General features: G+C 48.6%; 3 protein-coding genes across 4 annotated transcripts in view; 2 read left to right on the top strand and 1 right to left on the bottom strand.

Moving 5' to 3' along the window:
- Nle1 (notchless homolog 1) overlaps nucleotides 1–1,608 on the top strand; it is an 8,917-nt gene extending 7,309 nt beyond the window's left edge. The window contains exons 11-13 of the mRNA XM_031352615.1: nucleotides 590–749; nucleotides 832–902; nucleotides 1,335–1,608. Coding sequence (XP_031208475.1) covers nucleotides 590–749; nucleotides 832–902; nucleotides 1,335–1,347 — 244 coding nt within the window. The 3' untranslated portion in view covers nucleotides 1,348–1,608. The remainder of the gene's footprint in view (nucleotides 1–589; nucleotides 750–831; nucleotides 903–1,334) is intronic.
- Nucleotides 1,609–2,644: 1,036 nt separating this feature from the next.
- Nucleotides 2,645–9,897, bottom strand: Fndc8 (fibronectin type III domain containing 8). Of its 2 annotated transcripts, none has more exons than XM_031352616.1 (4): nucleotides 9,614–9,897; nucleotides 4,639–4,999; nucleotides 3,760–3,996; nucleotides 2,645–3,115 (listed from the first exon to the last, which is right to left on the bottom strand). In XM_031352616.1, the coding sequence occupies exons 1-4, from the start codon at nucleotides 9,802–9,804 to the stop codon at nucleotides 2,963–2,965; spliced, it is 942 nt and encodes a 313-aa protein (XP_031208476.1). In that variant the 5' UTR covers nucleotides 9,805–9,897; the 3' UTR covers nucleotides 2,645–2,962. The 2 variants fall into 2 exon arrangements, with proteins under 2 accessions (XP_031208476.1, XP_031208477.1); XM_031352617.1 differs by lacking the exon at nucleotides 9,614–9,897 and adding an exon at nucleotides 7,315–7,449.
- A 1,734-nt stretch (nucleotides 9,898–11,631) lies between these two features.
- The window catches only part of Rad51d (RAD51 paralog D), a 15,077-nt gene continuing 8,627 nt past the window's right edge, over nucleotides 11,632–18,081 (top strand). The window contains exons 1-3 of the mRNA XM_031353250.1: nucleotides 11,632–11,908; nucleotides 12,204–12,265; nucleotides 12,446–12,564. Coding sequence (XP_031209110.1) covers nucleotides 11,827–11,908; nucleotides 12,204–12,265; nucleotides 12,446–12,564 — 263 coding nt within the window. The 5' untranslated portion in view covers nucleotides 11,632–11,826. The remainder of the gene's footprint in view (nucleotides 11,909–12,203; nucleotides 12,266–12,445; nucleotides 12,565–18,081) is intronic.

Below are 18,081 nucleotides of genomic sequence, written 5' to 3'. Positions count from 1 at the left end.
TATAGACTCTAGTCTGAACCTTGTGAATCAGAATATGAGTCCGATAAGGTCGCCTGAGGATTGTGCTGCCAGCTAAAGTCCGAGAGGCCCTGAGATGAGGGGGTGTGGTGCGCCAGCCATTAGTGGGTGGAGAAGGGGCATGATGTGTAGGAAAAGAGAAGGGATATCTATCATCACTGTGTATTTTCACACAGCAGTTCTTTAAGAAGTGGTTGTTCAGATCCTTTAGATCATTGAGTCTTAATGGCTTAACCAGACAGCACAGCTAGACTCTATTAACTTGAAAGCTCCAGCTGGGCCTGAACCACTGTTCACAGCCACACCACCCGTCAGCTGCACCTGCTAGGTTGGAGGACACCAGGCAGATGGGCTAAGCAGGTGGTGTCATGCGGGCCTGGAGGCTGAGCAAGAGGGAGCCTCAGACCCACTCAGCTGGAGAAGTTTCACAAAACAGTAATAGCTAATGATCAAAAGCGGTCCAGCATGGGACCCAGGCAGTGCTAGCAGGTAGCCAAGGTGAGCGCCACTGTTGTGGAGACGGAGGACGTGTTGAAGATCTAATACCTATCACTGGCTTCCCCTGGCCCAGGTACCTAGCTTCCCTGCGTGGCCACGTGGCCGCTGTGTACCAGATTGCCTGGTCAGCTGACAGCCGATTGCTGGTCAGTGGCAGCAGCGACAGCACGCTGAAGGTGTGGGATGTGAAGGCCCAGAAACTGGCCACAGACCTGCCTGGCCATGCCGATGAGGTAAGGCTCACTGCGTGGAGGCTGCGGTTGGCCCTGGCCCTGGCTCTGAGCTCTTCACTGTCTGACCCCTTCCTCTGCGTAGGTGTATGCTGTTGACTGGAGTCCAGATGGCCAGAGAGTAGCAAGCGGCGGGAAAGACAAGTGCCTCCGGATGTGAGTGGGACTGTGGTAGAAGCTGGGGGGTTTGGTTCTCCTGACCCACACTGGCTCGCTCTTCTCTGCTCTTTGGCTCTAGAGCCAGATTCTCCATGGGAGGTAGAGATAGGGGCATATGGAGACTCTGGGAGAACCTGTAGAGGTCTCCACAATGCAGTAGTTCATTGCTAAGGTGCCAGGCTTTGCAGTTGTGGGACCTGGGTTCAGATCCTGGTTCTCCCTGGCCGTGTGACAGGAAGGTCACACCTAAAAGACTGTGCTTGTGACGGCAATTAGAGGCTTGGCAGTAGGCACAGTGGCGTCCCAGGGCAGGACTGGCTGAGGTGTGTTGTGGGTCCACAGTTGAGTTTCAGAGCTAGAGCCGGTGCCAGGCTCTTGACATGGCCGTAGGCAGCATGGATCCCTCTGTGCCTTTCCTTTCCCCCACAGATGGAGAAGATGAATCTACAGCTTCCTGACCCCTACCTGGACTCTGCCTCTGCCTGCCCTGCCAGAAACCAAGGAATGCACATGGCTACCTGCCCAGGACAGGTCTCCAGTGCATGACAGTCAGGGCGTTACAACGTGGACCTAAGCCATGGGCACTTCCTGGCTAACAGCATTGGGAACGCCAGGCCTCTGGCTCCCGTGTCCTTTTCCAAGGGTCACCTCTGCAGGCCCAGACCCTAGGCTATGTGGCCAAATAAATAACTTATATTTTGTGTTCATGTTGCAGCTTCTTGCCCTAGAACCCCTTCGCTGAGTCAAGGATTCTGAGAGGGTCCATCCAGCCCCTCCCTTGCACTAGATGACAGCAGCCCAGGCTGATCAGGAAGCTGCCCTTTGCAGCTTCACAGTAAGGGGGAAGCCAGTGGCCAGTGGAAAGGCTAAGGCTGTGATGTCCGTGGTCATCCTGCCAGATGCCCGTTTGCACAAACTAAAAAGTACACACATCTAGCGACCCCGTTCTCAGCCTGTTCATGGGGACTCTGGTATTAGATGACAGTCTTACCAGTGCCTCTCCTGCCTCTGCTAGATCCCCACCCAGCATTGTGCCAGGCCCTCAGGCTAGAGAGGAATGCCAGGGCCATCGCAGAGGATGGCCAGCAGGGTGGCAGTTGGTGTGGGACAGCTCTAGATGACATGAGCGCAGTATCAGGAGGGACTGTGTTCTCAGAGGACCTTGAAGGAATGAAGGGTATCCCCAGTCTTTCAGGCCTTGGCCGAGACTTCTGCCCTGCAAGAACCTAGTGTCGATTGCTGTGTCATTAGCTGGGGCTCGGCATTGTCTGTTCACGGCCTCCAGTCCTCTGTGGAGAGATCTCTGGGTCTGCCTGGTAATAGATCTTTATGCTTCCTGCCTCCCTTAGGGGCTTTTACATTTGGCACATCACCCGGCTGAATGTTCAGCTTCTCCTCTCCCATCAGAATAGGGCTGCGTGAGAGGCACAGGGACCACCAGTTAGATTTGCCCGGTGTCAGGCACGCGTGTGTCACAGCGATCCTGCACCCATGCTCAAAAGGCCTCACCTTAGGATGAGCTAGCTAGGAGGAGACAATGACCTTGGACTTCATAAGGATTCATAAGCAAGGATTCAGCCAGAACATTCCCCTAAAGCCGGGCATTTAGTCTTGCGTGTCACCCTGTCACCCGGCCATCCTTATTCTCATTCTACCTGCTGTGGACAGCCAGTTCTGATGAGACCTGTGCTCTGGCCCAGCCTTAGGCTTGTGGCAACAGGAAGCAGAGTTTCAGGGTGCTGTATGGGCCTTCAGTTCTTTAATGGGGGACCTGGAGCCAGCCCAGGTCAGGGAAAAAGGAGGGTGCCTAGCAGCTGATGGGCAGTGACTGAGTCTGGCACCAGCCCAAGATGGCACTAGGTAAATGGGCTCCTGTCTATCCATGGCTCCGACCCAGGGTTGAGGTTCCAATATATCAGCCCCAGGCCCTAGACTGGTGGATAACTAGTGGTTCTTTGGCTTGGTGCTTGATAGTACAGTATATCTCATGGTTCTGGTTCCTGAGGACCCAGAGTCAAGGCAGACAGTGGGCAAGGGATAGCCTCAACCCACACCCCTTAATATGGATATAGGTATTCCAGATCCTCCAGCCTCCGCATCTCCTCCATCGTCATGGACACAGTTCTCCGATGAGGTTGTCTACGCTGCACGGTGACCTGAATGGGATTGTTCTCAGGAAAGCTGTTGAAGTCAGTAGACACGGTTGCGAACTGAAATGGAACAAAACACTCTCAGGATGCCTTCCGGGACTAGCTTTGTCTCTGTCATCTCCATCACCCTCTTGCTGTTAAGTGAGATCTTAGTGTTACACCACCCAGTCACTGTGGGGTTCTCTCTACCCTAACCCTTTGACAACTACAAGCTGTTCCCTATGGTCTCTTCCATTTTCCCATCTCAACTCTTGGTCCACTAACAATTACTGGAATTAAGGAATGTGAGAACCTGTGGCTTTGGAAAATGAACGTGATATTACTATAATTACCAGTTTGCATTTCTAATAGGCCTGGAACAGTTTGACCCATAAGCCTTTCAGGGAACAGTAGTCTGGAATTAATGTGTTTTGGCCCAGGCATAAGGAAAGCAAGCAAGGACATGATTTTTGCCCATCACCACCCCCTTGTACTTACTCACCATCTGGGCCAATGGTTCTGACCTTCAGCTTGCTATCTCTGTGTAGCCCTGGCTGTCCTGGAACTCACTCTGTAGACTAGGCTGACCTTGAACTCAGAAATCCACCTGCCTCTGCCTCCCAAGTGCTGGGATTAAAGGCATGAGCCATCACTGCCCAGTAGCTTGATATCTCTTGATCTGCCTTCCCTCCCTAGTCCTGTGCCTTTCTGCCTTCAAGACTCACCTTATAGGGCTTGCACCACTTCCCCACTCCTGCTGTGTTGGCAGCCCGGACAGTAAGGCAGTAACTCGTGTTTGACTTCAGTTCCATCAGCTTGACAGTGGTACCAAGGATCTTATTGAAGATCCAGGGGCGGTTCTTGACCTTGGGCGACCCCTTGTCACCTAATTTGGTTGACTCCTGCAGCAGCACCTGGTAGAAACTGACCTGCTGCTTGCCTGCAGCATAAGTCCAGGAAATCTAAGCGAAGAGAGAACCCAGGCTTCCTCAGGTCTGGCCTGGCCCATGGGGTATGTGGGGGTGGGAGGCATCACAATGGCCTTTGCATTCCTCTTCCTACTGGGGCTCGCTCAGGTCTAGAGGGAAGTACACCCAAGTGCCTTGCAGCACGGGGATGAAGGGGTCAGCTGAAAACTACTAACTATAGAGAGGTTGTCACACAGACTTGAAATCTGACTCAGATTTCTCAGTAGTTACAACAGCATTTCCCTTACCTGGGACTATGTAAACAATGCATATTGTCAGGCCTCCCTCAAACCCTCTAGGGATGGAGTCTAGATATTGCCAAGGTGGCCTGCCAGAAGCCCCCGGGACACACCGAGGCTGTTGCTCACTCACTTCTACACTTTCCAGTTCCCAGCCTGACATGAGCTGGAAGTAACCTTTCTGAATTCCTGACCAACTCGATCCCACTCTCTTCTGCATTGAACAGGGAAGCAATGAGCCCATTTCATCCCACACTGAAGTTACATAGATGCACGTCCTCCTGTTGCCCTTCCTAAACCATGAACTAGAGGTCAGAATGCAGAGGCTATTCCCTCACACTCCCCACAGAGCTTAGTTCAGTGTCTACAGTAAGCCGTTGCCCAGAGAAAAACGTACCACAGCTGTGGAATCGCCAACAGTGTGTTCGCAAATGAACGGAACCTCCGGCACATCCATGACCACAGAAGACTCAGAGCGTGTTGAGGAGGTGTCTGTGTCCAGGGCAGGATTGTCAAGGTCCAGTAGGCCCCTGGTGGTCATTTGGGACTTAGAGCAGATGGCCAGATTATCCTTTTCTGCATTCTTGACCACTGATGATAAACTGAGTTTATTCAGCTCACCCTCCAGGATGCCGGCAAAGAAGCTGCTATTGGGCTGGGTCACAGTCATTTTGATGGGGTTCATCATAGTGGATGGTACAGGAGACATACTGGTGTCATCTGAGCTGTATTCAGAATCTTCCACTGGCATCTGCATCCTGGAGCAAGAAGGATATGTACGTCAGATGGAGGATGTCAGATGTCCCAACGCATCCAGCCTGGGGAACCCTGAACACATGCACTGGGGGCTCAGTTTATCTGCATCCCCAACTGTGAGATAGCTTGGGGGTGCAGATAAACCAACAGCAGGGCCTGACATTCACAGGGTGCTCACTAAGATTGCATATTCTTGACTCCTGGTCCCCAGTAGGGACAGGAGCTGCATTTTAAATAAGGTCTTCAGATGTTTCTGATATATATATATTTTTCTTTTTTTGGTATTTTGAGACAGGGTTTTTCTGTATAGCCCTGGCTGTCCTGGAACTCACTCTGTAGACCAGGCTGGCATCGAACTCAGAAATCCGCCTGACTCTGCCTCCTAAGTGCTAGGACAGATGTTTCTGATATTAGGTGTTCCGAGAAGCACAGTTTTTGAAACTGCTAAAGCTGAATCCTCCCACCAAAATGGGGTGCAAGTGTCCCAGAAAATGACCACAGCCAACTGATCAGAGTGAAGGGAAATATCTGCAAGTATCTAATAAAAAGGCAATAAATTAAACTATTTTTTTTGCTAACGCTTCTTTATGATTATTTTTAATTTTATTTACTTATGTTTTAATGATATCTAACACTATTAATTATGAAGCATGTGAAATTAATAGTCTGTACTATGTGCAATATATATATACATATATATGCATATATATATATGTATATTGAATTCTCTTATTCCACTGGGTATGGTGGCACAAACACACTTGTAATTCTAGCACCCCAGAGGCTGAGGCAAAAGGATCAAATGTTCCAAGCCAGTCCAGGCTATATAATGAGACCCTTGACTCAACAAAAGAGTAAAAAGCAAAGAAAAGCAAAACAAACAAACAAAAACTATCATTCCCCTGCAGTGCTTTGAGTGGTAATCTCCCATAAGCTTATATGTTTGAATGCTTGGTCCCCAATTAGAGAAACTGTTAGGGAAGGATTAGGAGGTATGGCCTTGTTGAAGGAGGTATGGTTTTGTTGGAGATGTGTGACTGTGGGTAGGGTTTGAGTTTTCAAAAGCTAGCACTAGCCTCCCCCCGCCCCAACCCCACCCCATCACCAGTCTGTAACTTGGGGATCAGATGTAAGATCTCAGCTATTCTCCAAGACCACACCTGCCTGCCTGCAAGCATGCTTCCTGCCATGATGATAATGGACTAGTCCTCTGACATCATAAACAAGCTCACAATTAAGTGCTTCCTTCTATCAGCTGCCTTAGTCGCGGTGCCTCCTCACGGCAACAGAACAGTAACTAAAACATCACCCATTTGTACTTTTTTTTTTTTTTTTTTAAATTAGGAGGTATTTTAGACACACACCAAAAGTAACATGTTACACTTTCGGAAATTAAAAAATATTGGTCTTACTAACAACCCCCTGGACACCTCTCCTCTCAAACTACATATGAGATGGCAAATCTTTTTAAATTCAGACTACCTGATCTAAGTCTGAACTCAGGTAGACTAACAGGCTGGTACCCAGCATTAGTCTCCAAGTTGCCCTCCAACAAAACCCAATCCTAGCTCCAGTTCCAGGTTACACCCCCAACAAGACCAGAATCTCCAGGTTATTCCTCCAACAAACCTGGACCCCAGGTTACAAGCCCAACCCCTGCCCAACGACCACCAATGCAGAGGGGAGCAGAAATTAAGTTTATGATATGACTCCCAGCACCAGCCAATTATGCTAAAGGCCACAGTGGCTTTCCAGTTAGATGCTTGCACATGCACTCCCTACTTGCTGCTTACTATAAAGCCTTGCCCCATAGACATTTGGAGTTCTTCCCCCAACACACACACACACACCAAAACTGTCCTGCATGACGGTGGTGCGTTGGGGGCAGCCACGCTAGCTCGAATAGAATAAAGACCCTGCTGTGAGTTGCATCAGATCAGCTCCTATCTGGTTTTGGGGGAGGGGGGAGATCACTAACATTTCCCTGGTATAACACATATCCTGCAGCGGCCAGCAGTGTAAGAGGTTCTTTTTTTATTATTATTATTCACTATGTGCCGTCTTAGGCTTGCTGCATATGTATGTTAACCTGAGGCAAGACCCATTACTTTGCATGTTTTTCATGTCTCTAGACTCTATATAAATAAAAGGTATCATCCAGCAATACCTATCCAAAACCTGGCTCTTGCTCCATGTCGTGCTTTGATCTGTCTGTACTGACACACACAGCAGAGGCTTTGGCCCTTTTGTCTGTTTCATGTTTTTTTGTGTGTGTGGCATGAATGTTTGTTGCTCTTTATGTGTGTTGGCACTTTACCTACATGGATGTATGTACATCACAGGCGTACAGTGGCCAGAAGGAGACATTGGATCCACCGGAACTACAGTTACAGATAGTTCGGACATCATGTGGATGCTGGAAACTTAACCCTGGTCCTCAGGAAGATCAGCCAATGTACTTAAGTCTGAGCCATCTCTCCAGTCCCTGCATGGAAGTGTGTATTGTTACTATTCTTTGCTGTTACAAAAGAAATACATAGCTGAGCGGTGGTGGCACTTGCCTTTAATCCCAGCACTTGGGAGGCAGAGGCAGGCAGATTTCTGAGTTCGAGGCCAGCCTAGTCTACAGAGTGAGTTCCAGGACAGCCAGAGCTATACAGAGAAACTCTGTCTCACCGCCCCCCCTCCCCCGAAAAAAAAGAAATACATGACCCTGCATTGTCTTGGTGATGAAGTGTACCAATCAAACAAAAAATAGCTTTCAAATCCTTAAAAACAAGTTTGATTGATACATACCTATAACTAAACCCAAACATCACAGACCAATCAATCCTCGCCTGGGATGTGCTCTGTGGCTTCTGAATGTGTCTCGATATTATTTTCAATTTAATTTCTACCAGCTGAGATTTCCTGGTGTGTAACAGGTCCCTCTCTACCTTTCTACCTTAGTTCACTCCAGCTTACAAATTCCTGTTTTCTTCATGGGCCATATGCCCTCCCTCAGCTCTAATCCACAAACTCCTGAGACAGCTGGATGAGTCTAAAACACTCACCCCCCAGCCCACACTGGACATTTAAAACAGATTTTTTAAATTAATTTATTTTTATTATATGAGTACAGTATAGCCATCTTCAGACACACATCAGAAGAGGGCATTGGATCCCATTACAGATGGTTGTGAGTCACCATGTGGTTGCTGGGAATTGAACTCTGGAAGAGAAGTTGGTGCTCTTAACCACTGAGCCATCTCTCCATCCCCAAAGCAGATGTTCTTTAAGTCCGGTATTTGTAGGCTGAAGTGTAAGGATGCTGACATCATTTATTCAGACTGTCCTAAGAATCTCCATTTCAGAGTCCGCTACTGGAGCTGGGCAGTGGTGGCACATGCCTTTAACCCCAGCACTCAGGAGGAAAAGGCAGGCAGATCTCTGAGTTAGAGGCCAGCCTGGTCTACAGAGCAAGTTCCAGAACAGGGCTACACAGAGAAACTCTGTCTTCAAAAACAAAAATAAATAAATAAATAAATAAATAAATAACATTTAAATATTTAAAAAGGAACTATAGGAGCTGGAGAGATGGCTCAGCAGTTCAGAACACTGACTGCTCTTCCAGAGGTCCTGAGTTCAATTCCTAGCAACCACACGGTGGCTCACAGCCCTCTGTAACAGGATCTGAGGTCCTCTTCTGGAGTGTCTGAAGACAGTGACAGTGTACTCACATACATGAAACAAATACTTTTTGTTTGTTTGTTTGTTTGTTTTCAAGACAGGGTTTCTCTGTGTAGCCTTGGCTGTCCTGGAACTCACTCTGTAGACCAGACCACCGCCTTTATAAATAAATACATTTTTTAAAAAAATACATTTTTTTTAAAAAGGAATTATAAAAGATTTCATGTCTGAGGTCAGTGGTTAAGAGCTCTGGCTGCTCTTGTAGAGGACCTGAGATCAGTTCCCAGCATCCACATAGTAGCTGAAGACAGTGATAACAGAACATTGTCCTAAGCCCGGGCCCATTCATGGGTCACTTCAATGGGCCTGTACTATTTCCTCAGTAATCACCCTGCACACCGTTTCCTCTAAGAAGTCTCCTTTTTCTGCACCTTTTCCCCGGCTAAATCAAGCCCTTGGCTTCTCAAGCTGCCCTGTGATGGCATTTACTAGGCTGTACTGTATCTCCTTCTTTATTGCCTGATGTCCCCCACCACTGACACCACTGGCACCAGGCCTGACATTTGTTGGGGGCAGGGGCTATGCTTACCAGCTCCGCATCACCCAACTTGATGCTGGGTCATATTTCTCACCGAGGTGGGGGTGAGTTTTGTGGTATGAAGTAGAGAAAATTCAGACTTACTTAGCAGACCAGTGAACCTCAGCTAGAAAGCAGACGTGGCATTAAAGTGAGAGAAATGAGGAGAGAGAAGGCAGGGATGGCACAGAGGGGCAAGCAGTCCAGGAAGGTCACCTTAAAATGGGGAACCCACATGCTCTCAAAACTGATGTGGGACTCAGGGCGGGTGCACGGGAACCTCCGGATATGTTCCTCCCCGAGGGACCCGCCACAGTGGACCACAAAGCTTCTCCAGCCTTAGAAAAGAGGACCCCAAATTGTATCTTACATGATATCAGGGTTTTCTTCCAAGCTGCGTCTTGAGGGAAGCAGGAGGCCTTTGGTAGCCATGGACCGGTTAATAAACTTAGGGTTTGGACAGGGCTTTGGCAGTTGGTCGATCACATTCATAATGTTGAAGGCTTCCTTCTTCGGTACAGCCTCCTCCCCACCCCCCACTTTACAGAATACCGTCGCCATCTGGTGTGGGTGGGGTGCAGGGTTGTCACCACCCTGCAGGACAACCTGGTGGTAGGAAGCAGAGAAAACTGAGGCCAAGGTCCCACCCTTCCTTTGAGTGAGATGGGTTTGCAGTGTTCTGACTTCACAATCATCACGGAGTGTAACAATCAGGGGCCCGCCTCCCCTTGATAGGAGCTTTACTGTGCAGCTGGACAGACCGAAAGCCTGGGTTAGGGGTGGGCTTGAGCCAAGAAACAAATGTCATATCTCCTTCCAGCACACGTGGCCCCCTCTAGGCCACATTTGCAGTTACAGCTACTAGGTCCTCTTCTGAGGACTTCAAAAGGCTTAACACCTGTGCCCCCTTAGAGCTGTCCAGGGAGGGGTAGCAGGCTAGTGACGGAGAGACCACCACTTGGCTTGAACCAACACAGACTTTGAAGAGGAGGCCTTTGCCTACTGATGCTTCTAAGGCTCTCTGTCTGGGGATCTAAGCAGCAAATCCCTCCGTAGCCATTAACTTAGGCACAGTGAAAGCTTACTGCAGGCCGTAGCTCACAGAGTAGCTGGCTTTAGGGCTAGGATTTCAAACACCTTGAAAGACTGAGAGATAATGGTGAACATGGGGAGGTATTTCTAAAAGTGAGCCATACTTCTCTGCTATGAAGAGAACCAGAGTACAGGTCTTAGAAAGCATACTCACAACTTCCGAGAAGGGAGGAAGTTGTATAACACCAGCTTTGCAGTTGGATGTGGACTTGAGATTTGGTTCTGTGCTTCCTAGCTGTGTAACTCGGAGAATAACAATCTTACTGAGCCCCAATTCTTTCAACTACAAAATACAGGCAGAAATAGAACCTTACTTGTAGGTTTGTGAAACTGCTTTATTTCTTCTGCTAGGTGTGGAAAAAAAAAATTTCAAGCCAGGTAGTAGTGGCACATGCCTTTAATCCCAGCACTTGTGAGGCAGAGGCAGGCAAATTTCTGAGTTCGAGGCCAGACTGGTCTACAGAGTGAGTTCCAGGACAGCCAGGGCTATACAGAGAAATCCTGTCTCAAAACAAACAAACAAACAAACAAAACATTTCAAAATAGTAAACTATATTTTATATACTCAAGCATTCCCCTAATCCCACTAAAACCTTTGGAAAATATCGGGCTAGAGAAATGGCTAAGTGGTTAAGAGCACTGATTGCTCTTCCAGAAGACCAGAACCCATATGGTGGTGGCTCATAACCATCTGTAACTCCAGTCCAGGGGAATCTGACACTCCCTTCTGGCTGCCTTGGGTACCAGGCATGCCAGAGTTGCATAGACATCCATGCAGGCATCTATATAAAACTTATATAAGATAAAACTTGATAAGTTTGGAAAATACAGGGACACAGGTGCTCTCTGTGAACTTCTCTGGATCTCAGCTTGATCATACAATCTGTAATGATCTGAATTGATTCCTTTTCATTGTCTCCTTAACATGAATGCTACTAGAAGTCAGAGATGCTTCACTCTAAATATTGAGTTAGGTAAAGTGAAGAGTGTCCCCTTCCTTTGCAAATAGAGGCTGGTATACACAAGAGACTCATTGGAAGAGTGTGTGTGTGTGTCTGTGTGTGTGTCTGTGTGTGTGTGTGTGTGTGTGTGTGTGTGTGTGTCTGCTCTGTCTCTGTCTCTGTGTCTCTGTGCATGTGTGTACACAGTGACCAGTACCCAGCGCAGCTCTGCGACTTGCAGGTGGCTGGCTCGAGTCGCAAGGCCGCCGCGTTTGCTCCTATGGTCAGCAGATGGCGCTGCAGGCCTGGCCCACGAAAGACGCTCCAGAAGCGGAACCCGGAAGCGTCGGCCGGGAGGGGGCGGGTCCAGGGCGCTGGGGTCCTGCGAGTTGGGAAGGGTTAGTGACCCTCACCCCGACTTGCATCCTCTTCCCGCCCCTTGGTCCCGCGCTGGCATGCCAGGACCTTTTCCTTAAGTAGAACTGAGGAATACCCAGAGTGGGGGACTCGGCGAGCGCCACGTGACAGCCCCCCAGGGTTTGCAGGGAATATGGGCATGCTCAGGGCGGGGCTGTGCCCGGGCCTCACCGAGGAGACCGTCCAGCTTCTGAGGGGCCGAAAGATCAAAACAGGTGACCTCATGGGCTCAATTCCGGGGGTCGGCGCCGTGGTCTTGGTACACGTACCTTTTGCTCTAACAGGAGGGCCCGCACTCCTCTGACTTCCTGGGGAAGATGGGTTCGTAACAGTCGAGGCAGAGGATTTTACTGAGTGCTGGGCCCCTTGCCGGGTCCTGCACCAGGGTCTGCGTGCTCGACATCGGAAGTAGAATAAGACCTTAATCCCATTTCACAACAGAGGAAAAGGCAAGCATGGCAAGGCTAAGCCGTTCCTGTGGCCAATCAGTTGCACTTACTCTCTTTCCAGTGGCAGACCTGGCAGCTGCTGACTTGGAGGAGGTAGCCCAGAAGTGTGGCTTGTCGTACAAGGTGAGCTTGCGATCTGCAAGATCGATCCCAACCCGGTCTTCCAGCTGCTCCCCACGCTGCAGGATCAGAGTTCCTAGGAATTGATAGAGCGGGGCGCTAGACCTGGAGTGCTCCGCGGGGCAGCTGCTCTTAGGCAGTTTGGCCGCCCTGGAGCCTGAGTGTCCGCTGCCCTATTGGCAGGCCCTGGTTGCCCTGAGGAGGGTGTTGCTGGCGCAGTTCTCCGCTTTCCCCTTAAATGGCGCAGATCTCTATGAGGAACTGAAGACGTCCACTGCCATCCTGTCCACCGGCATCGGAAGGTTTGTATGCGAACCTGGGCAAGGTGAAAGCAGAACCTCATGCTGAGGCTACAGGGAACGGGGCTGGTGAGGGCACTCTGGAACTGTAGAGGAATCTGCAGGCTTGTGGACTCCTGAGGTTTTTTTCCTTAAGAGTAAAACTATAGGGTTTCCTAGCCTCAACACTATTGATAATGGGGGGGGGGGGCAAGTAATTATTTGCTTGGATAGAGATATCCTGTGCGTTGAGAGACATTTAGCCGTATCCCTGGTCTCTCTCTACCCACCAGATGACAAGATGACCCCTGCCCCCATTAAAACAATCAAAAACTGTCTCCAGATATCACTCAGTATCTCCAACGAGCTAACTTTTTCCAGTGAAGAGACACTGTCCTATAACATAAGAAGTCATGCCAGGCAGTGGTGGCGCACGCCTTTAATCCCGGCACTTGGGAGGCAGAGGCAGGTGGATTTCTGAGTTCGAGGCCAGCCTGGTCTACAGAGTGAGGACAGCCAGGGCTATACAGAGAAACCCTGTCTCGAAAAAACAAAACAAAACAAAAAGTCATCAATACCCCATTATTCAGTAGAGTCCATGATACGTCAGAATAAAAAAAGAAGCAAGACCCAGAGAAAGATTGAGTTCCTGGGAGTCTGTACTTTTGCGCTAACACTTGGCCAATGGTTTTCAACCCACCTAGTGCTCTGACCCTATAATACAGTTCCTCGTGTTGTGATGACCCCCAACCCTTAAGTTATTGCTTTGCTACTTCATAACTGTAATTTTGTTACTGTTGTAAGTCATGGTGTAAATATCTAAAAAGCAAGATAGTTGGTTGGATCTGCCATCCCTGTGCAAGGGTTGTGCAACCGTCAAAGGGGTTGTGACCCACCAGTTGAGAACTGCTGCCCTAGGTTCTAGATGTTAAAAGTTATTGACCTCCTTTGTGGTTAGCCCTAAGATAGGGGCCAGCGAAGGTGAGCCCAGGGTTATCCAGGTAATCCAGAACCTGTTGCCTTTGCCATCTGAGGCAGCAGCGAGGACCGGGCATCCTCTCTGAAAAGAGCAGTTACATTGTGCCTTGTTGTTCGGGTTGGGAAAGAATTGGAAGACAACTGGCATTTTCTGGCCAAGCAAGTCTGACCTCTCTCCCGGCCTATTTGTGCGGAGTTTGATGAATAACACTGCCATCACAAAGGTCTTTGGATCGGTCTGGCCCTTGCTGTTTCCATAACACATTCTCTTGGCAAGATCCGCACAGTCTGGTGCTTGCTCTCGCTGGTTGGGGGTCTGTGTTTGTAATCCATCAAACATTGGCTGAGTGCCTACTGGGTGCCAGACACATGCGGATGCTCTCTGGAAGAGTGGGGCTCAGTATCTTAACTTAATTCCAGCTCACTGTACCGAGGTATACTTGGGGGTGAGAGGCCACTGCGAAAGCATTTGTAAGCTATGAGGCATAGCTGTGCAGGGCAGATGGGCCAGCCAGGAGAGGCCAAGCAGGGATCTGGTGCTGTTGGTTCGGGTTGTGTAAGTCTGATCCAGGGTTTGTGACTGTGGAAGACATGTTGAAGGAGAGATGTGAGAAGAGACCGTGAGATAGGGTGTAAATTTGAAGAGTCAAAGTTGGTGGTTTGCTGGGCTGGAGAGATGGCTCAGTGGTTAAGAGCAACTGACTGCTTTTTCCAGAGGTCCTGAGTTCAATTTCGGGCAACCACATGGTGGCTCACCACCATCTGTAATGGAACCCGATGCCCTCTTCTGGTGTGTCTGAAGAGAGTGTCAGTGTACTCACATACCTACGTAAAAACCTTAAGGAAAAAAAAAGTGGTTTGCTAGGTTTTAGACTTCCCTCCAGTGTGCTGTGTCTACCTAGTGGACGTAACTTTGAAACCTTGGAGGTGAGGCTGTAGGCAAAGTTAGTGAAGCTTGTGATGAGCACGCATTAAACCTGTTAAACAGAGTCCTTTGCTATGGCCCATCTTGGAGTGCGGAGGTGCAGTGTGAATCTTTGCAGGCAGGATGGCACACCGTGGGGAATGCCATCGATGGGGGGATCGATCGGTTATGTCTGCCTCGCAAGCCAGAGCTTTTGTCCATCCATCTCTGCTGGAAGGTTTTCAGGAAACATGAGGCAAGGTGTCTGAATGAGTGGCTGAAGAATAACCGATGGGAAGTTCCGTGGGAAAGGTGGGGAGAAATCCCAGAACCTCTGCTTTCTAGGCAGTTCTAGTTGGAGTCCTTCTGCATATTGATATACTCCCAGGTAACAAGGGCTGTCGTGGCAGGGGGCCCTGCTCCTGAAGCAGTAGGAGGAGTCAAGGATGGAAATGCAAATGGGAAGTTGTTTAGGAGGCAGATTTGGAAGTACCTTCTGGAGGTGGGGCCTCATAGCCAGTATGTGGTTGATTTTTTTTTTTTTTTAAGATTTTATTTTAGCTGGGCATGATGGGGCATGCCTTTAATCCCAGACCTTAGAAGGCAGAGGCAGGTAGATCTCTGTGAGTTCAAGGCCAACCTGGTATTAGGAACCAAACTGAAGTCTTCAAGAGTAGCCAGCAGTCTTAGCTGCCGAGCCATCTCCAGCCCACTCCCACGTGATGGGTTCTCTGTCTGTTTTTGTTTTTTCAAGGCAGCGTATCTCTTTGTAGTCCTGGCTGTCCTGGAACTCACTCTGTAGACCAGGCTGGCCTCAAACTCAGAGATCCACCTGCCTCTGCCTCCCGAGTGCTGGGATTAAAGGCCTGCGCCACCACAACCTATCATGGGATGGGTGTTTCATTGGAGTCAAAACCAGTGATTCATTCTTCCCTATGACCATTTGCGAAGTGTAAAAAAAGAAATGCTCACTCTGGGTTCCTGCTGATAGAACTTTTTTTAAAAATTTATTTATTTATTGTGTATACAGTGTTCTGCCTGCACGTATACCTGCAAGCCAGAACAGGGCACCAGATCTTATTACAGATGGCTGTGAGCCACCTGTTGCTGGGAATTGAACTCAGGACCTCTAGGAAGAGCAGTCGGTGCTCTTTACTGCTAAGCCATCTCTCCAGCTCTAGAGGCTACTTTTTAAAAACTCCCCTGCAGCTGGGCAGTGGTGGCCCATGCCTTTAATCCCAGCACTTGTGAGGCAGAGGCAGGCGGATTTCTGAGTTTGAGGCCAGCCTGGTCTACAGTGAGTTCCAGGACAGCCAAGGCTGTATACAGAGAAACCCTGTCTCAAACAAAACAAAACAAAACAAACAAACAAAAAAAACCAAAAAACAAACAAACAACAACAACAACAAAAGAAACCCAAAAAACTCCCCTGCAAGCTGGGTACAGGGGTGTGTGCCTAGTCTCAGCTGCTAAGAGGCTGAGATAGGATGATGCCAGGAGTTCAAGGTCAGCTTGAGTTAAGATCCCAAAAAAAGAAAAGAGAGGGACCTTGTAATGTGCAGGCAGAATTGATTCTCAGACTTGAGCATGCATCCAAATCACACAGAATTTGCTCTTTCTCTGTCTCTCTCTGACTCTGTCTCTCTCTCCCTCTCTGTCTTTCTCTCTGTGTTTGTGTGCTTGTGTATCTGTTCATGTACACATGGATGTCAGAGGACCACAGATGTTATTCCTTAGGGACCCTTCACCTTGCTTATTTTATATTTTTCATTTTCATGTGTGTGAGTATTGTGGGCGTTGTATCTGTGTACCACATTCATTCCTGGTGTCCTTGATAGTCAGAAGAGGGTATCAGACTCCCCTATAACTGGAGTTATAGATGGTTATAAACTTGCAGTGTGGGTGCTGGGAATTGTACCCTGGTCCTCTGTAAGAACAGCTAGTGCTCTTAACCCCTAAATCATCTTTCTAGTATCCACACATTGTTTTTGATGCAGGGCCTGGGGCTAGTTAACTAGCTTCGGTTAGCTGGCCAGTGAGCCTCGGGGAACCATCTGCCACAGCCTTCCCATCACTGGAATTAGAAGTGCATACCACCGCTGGGCAGTGGTGGCACATGCCTTTAATCCCAGCACTGGGGAGCAGAGGCAGGCAGACCTCTGTGACGCCAGCCTGGTCTACACAGTGAGTTCCAGGACAGCCGGAGTTGGCTTTTTTTCTCTTTTAAAATTTACTTTAATTTAATTAGCACGTCTCTGTATCTATGTGTGTGTGTGTGTGTGTGTGTGTGTGTGTGTGCGCACATGTATGCAGGGGCCTGGAGAGACTAGAGGTAGCAGATGCCCTGGGTAGCTGTGAGCCAGCTGCCCAACTACCTCTCCAGCCCTTCACACTCAGCTTTTTATGTATGTTCTGAGGATCAAGCTAAGGTCCCCATGCTTGCAAGACAAGCGCTGTTATTGCCTGAGCCGTTAAGTCAGCCCCCACCTGGATGGAGTTCTTAAACTTCAGAGGCAGGATCTAACTCTAGAATCTCTGACCGGTGTTGCTGATGCAGTTGATCTGAGCCCCACTCTGGGAAAGCGGAGAGGAGCTGCTGTGATGGAACCTGGCTTCCCATGTCTCCAGGATAATGGAATTCAGGAGAGGCTGAGGCTAGAGACCTACTAAATAGATGCTTATTAAACCCACACAGAATGTACTGCGCTCCAAGAAGCCACAGGGTGGTGTAAGACCAAAGCACGTTGACTAGCAGGGACCTATGGTTCCTGAGTTAAAATAGGTAGAATAATGACTGGTTGCTGTTTGTCCTGTGATAGGAAGTGATTGGCTATCAGGAATCTCTTCAGAGGCCTGCAGTCTGTGATTGGTAGTACCAAGTAAGGGAGAGTGGGGTATGGTCAGTCATTGGTCCAGGCTGCAACATAGAAACTTCAGCTCCTGTCCTGGGCAGAATGTGGAGGGTAGTGACCTGCTTCACGGTGGTTCAGGGACAGAATTGGGCTTTAGAAGTGGCCATGTTTTGAGATTCATCTCAAAGTTCCCACACTAGAGTTTTGACAGTCAGACCACTGTCCTTTTCTTCAGTAACATTTACTGTGTGCCTTCAGGGGCTTTTCGGCTTTGTGCTAATACTGGCAATATAACAGGGGTAAAGGCCCCAGAGTGTTCCTACCAGATGAGGGAGGCAGACAAAAACAAGCAAATAAAAAATAATTACAAACTCCCAGAACTAATAAGCGAGTTTAGCAAGGTCTGGGGATACAAGATCAACACATAAAAATCAATTGCATTTCTCTGAATTCACGATGAACATGTGAAAACTGAAATTAAAAACGCAGCGCCATTTGCTGCTGCATCTACGAAAATGAAATACTTGGGTCTAAATCTGACAAAGCCCGTGTAGAATTTGTACACTGAAAATTAGAAATGCTGATGAAGAAGATCAAAGGTGACCCAGATAAATGCAGAGACGTTCTGTGTTCATGGATTACAAGACTCTACATTAGTGAATGCCAACTTTCCCCAACCTCTTTCTTTTTTTTTTTCCTTGATACTAGAGGTTGAACTCTGGGCTTTGCATGTGCTAAGCAAGCACTCTACCAGGACCAGTAAGCTGTTTCTCCAGAAAAAAAAACAAACCATATACATATACCACA

This window comes from Mastomys coucha, unplaced genomic scaffold (genome assembly GCF_008632895.1).
Source record: "Mastomys coucha isolate ucsf_1 unplaced genomic scaffold, UCSF_Mcou_1 pScaffold5, whole genome shotgun sequence".
NCBI classification, from domain to species: Eukaryota; Metazoa; Chordata; class Mammalia; order Rodentia; family Muridae; genus Mastomys; species Mastomys coucha.
Note: the sequence above shows the minus strand (reverse complement) of the source record. Positions and strands in the feature narration are given on the sequence as shown.